At 33.1% G+C, this 1,369-nt stretch overlaps 1 protein-coding gene across 1 annotated transcript in view; it reads right to left on the bottom strand.

Annotated features, from left to right (window-relative positions):
- LOC106875605 (telomerase protein component 1) overlaps positions 1–1,369 on the bottom strand; it is a 214,501-nt gene that overhangs the window by 19,970 nt on the left and 193,162 nt on the right. The window contains exon 51 of the mRNA XM_052966744.1: positions 521–668. Within this exon, the coding sequence (XP_052822704.1) occupies positions 521–668 (148 nt within the window). The remainder of the gene's footprint in view (positions 1–520; positions 669–1,369) is intronic.

Genomic DNA, 1,369 nt, shown 5'->3' with positions numbered 1-1,369 from the left:
TATATATATATATATATATTAAAATGAAAACAATGATGTATGTACATAAGGATGCATGGCCTAGTGGTTAGAGTTTTGTACTCATGAGCACAAAATCATAGGTTCAATTCCTAGACCAGGTGACTCGTGTTCTTGAGCAAAACACCTCACCTCACATTATTCTGCAATCACTTCAACAACATGTGACACACCATGAACCTGTTCAGGTAATGTCGCTCTGATGGAGGGAATGTTTGATCACTATAGACAACTCATCTCTAAACGCTGCTCAATAAGAAATTGCTGAAACGTCTTTCTTGAACTTGAGAGACTGCCATTACAATAAATGTATGTATGATACCAGACTTCATTCAAACTAGAAGACTTTATTTCTAAACAATCTGTAATGATAATTTTTTCTAACGAGGCAATGACATCAGTGTTAACGAAGTATCTTAAAAGGGTTCATCTAATAAAAAGAGTTAACTAGTGCAAAAATTTATAACTTTATGAAAATAAACTGTCTTAAAAAAAAACTAACCTTCAGTTAAATCAACGTCTTCATTTTGTAATCGCATATCACAATCATTAACTCGATTACTATGGCCAAAGAGGGTGGTTACTTCAAATCCTTTATCTGACCAGATTTTGACAGAGCCATCAGAACAGGCTGAGGTAACACATTGCTTCTGTAAAATAGAAAATGACATATATATATATATATATATATATATATGCATGTATGCATACATGTTTATATTTATGTATATGTGTGAGTATATGTTTGTATTTATGTGTGGGTGTGTGCATGCATACATTCTTAAATATAGAAAACTTTGAAGAAAAACATAGTTTTTTAACTCAACAGCTGTTTCTGGGAGCTCAGAATTACATAATAACTGTGATGCTCATAATTAGCAGATGGAATTTGCGAAAAGTTTTGGCTATGCAAACAGTAGATGATTGCATTGGTTATCTATCAATTTTCCCTCCTGTTGAAGGAAGCTGGTTTTACAGTAATATCTCTATGCAACCATCTACAGTCTATGTATCGCTGACTATGTATCGCTGACTATGTATCGCTGAATATTTGCATATTCCATCACCTAATTATGAGCATTAAGATTTTTACATAATTTCAAGCTCCCAGAAACAGCTGTCGAGTTAGAAAAACTACATATTCTTATATGCATGTATGTTTTCATGCACCCATAGATAGAGTGGCACATATAAATACAGATATAGATATACACTCTCCTGATATCTGATGAGATGGATGTGTCCTATGTACCCACAGAATTTTAAGTCATATGGAGATCAGTCAAACTGTTATTAAAAATACATGTAACTGCTACTGTATATGTTGAGTGCCATTCTCTTTCATTTGTCT

The sequence above is a fragment of the Octopus bimaculoides genome, chromosome 3, assembly GCF_001194135.2.
Source record: "Octopus bimaculoides isolate UCB-OBI-ISO-001 chromosome 3, ASM119413v2, whole genome shotgun sequence".
Lineage (NCBI taxonomy): Eukaryota > Metazoa > Mollusca > Cephalopoda > Octopoda > Octopodidae > Octopus > Octopus bimaculoides.
This window is presented reverse-complemented; position numbering and strand designations above follow the sequence as displayed.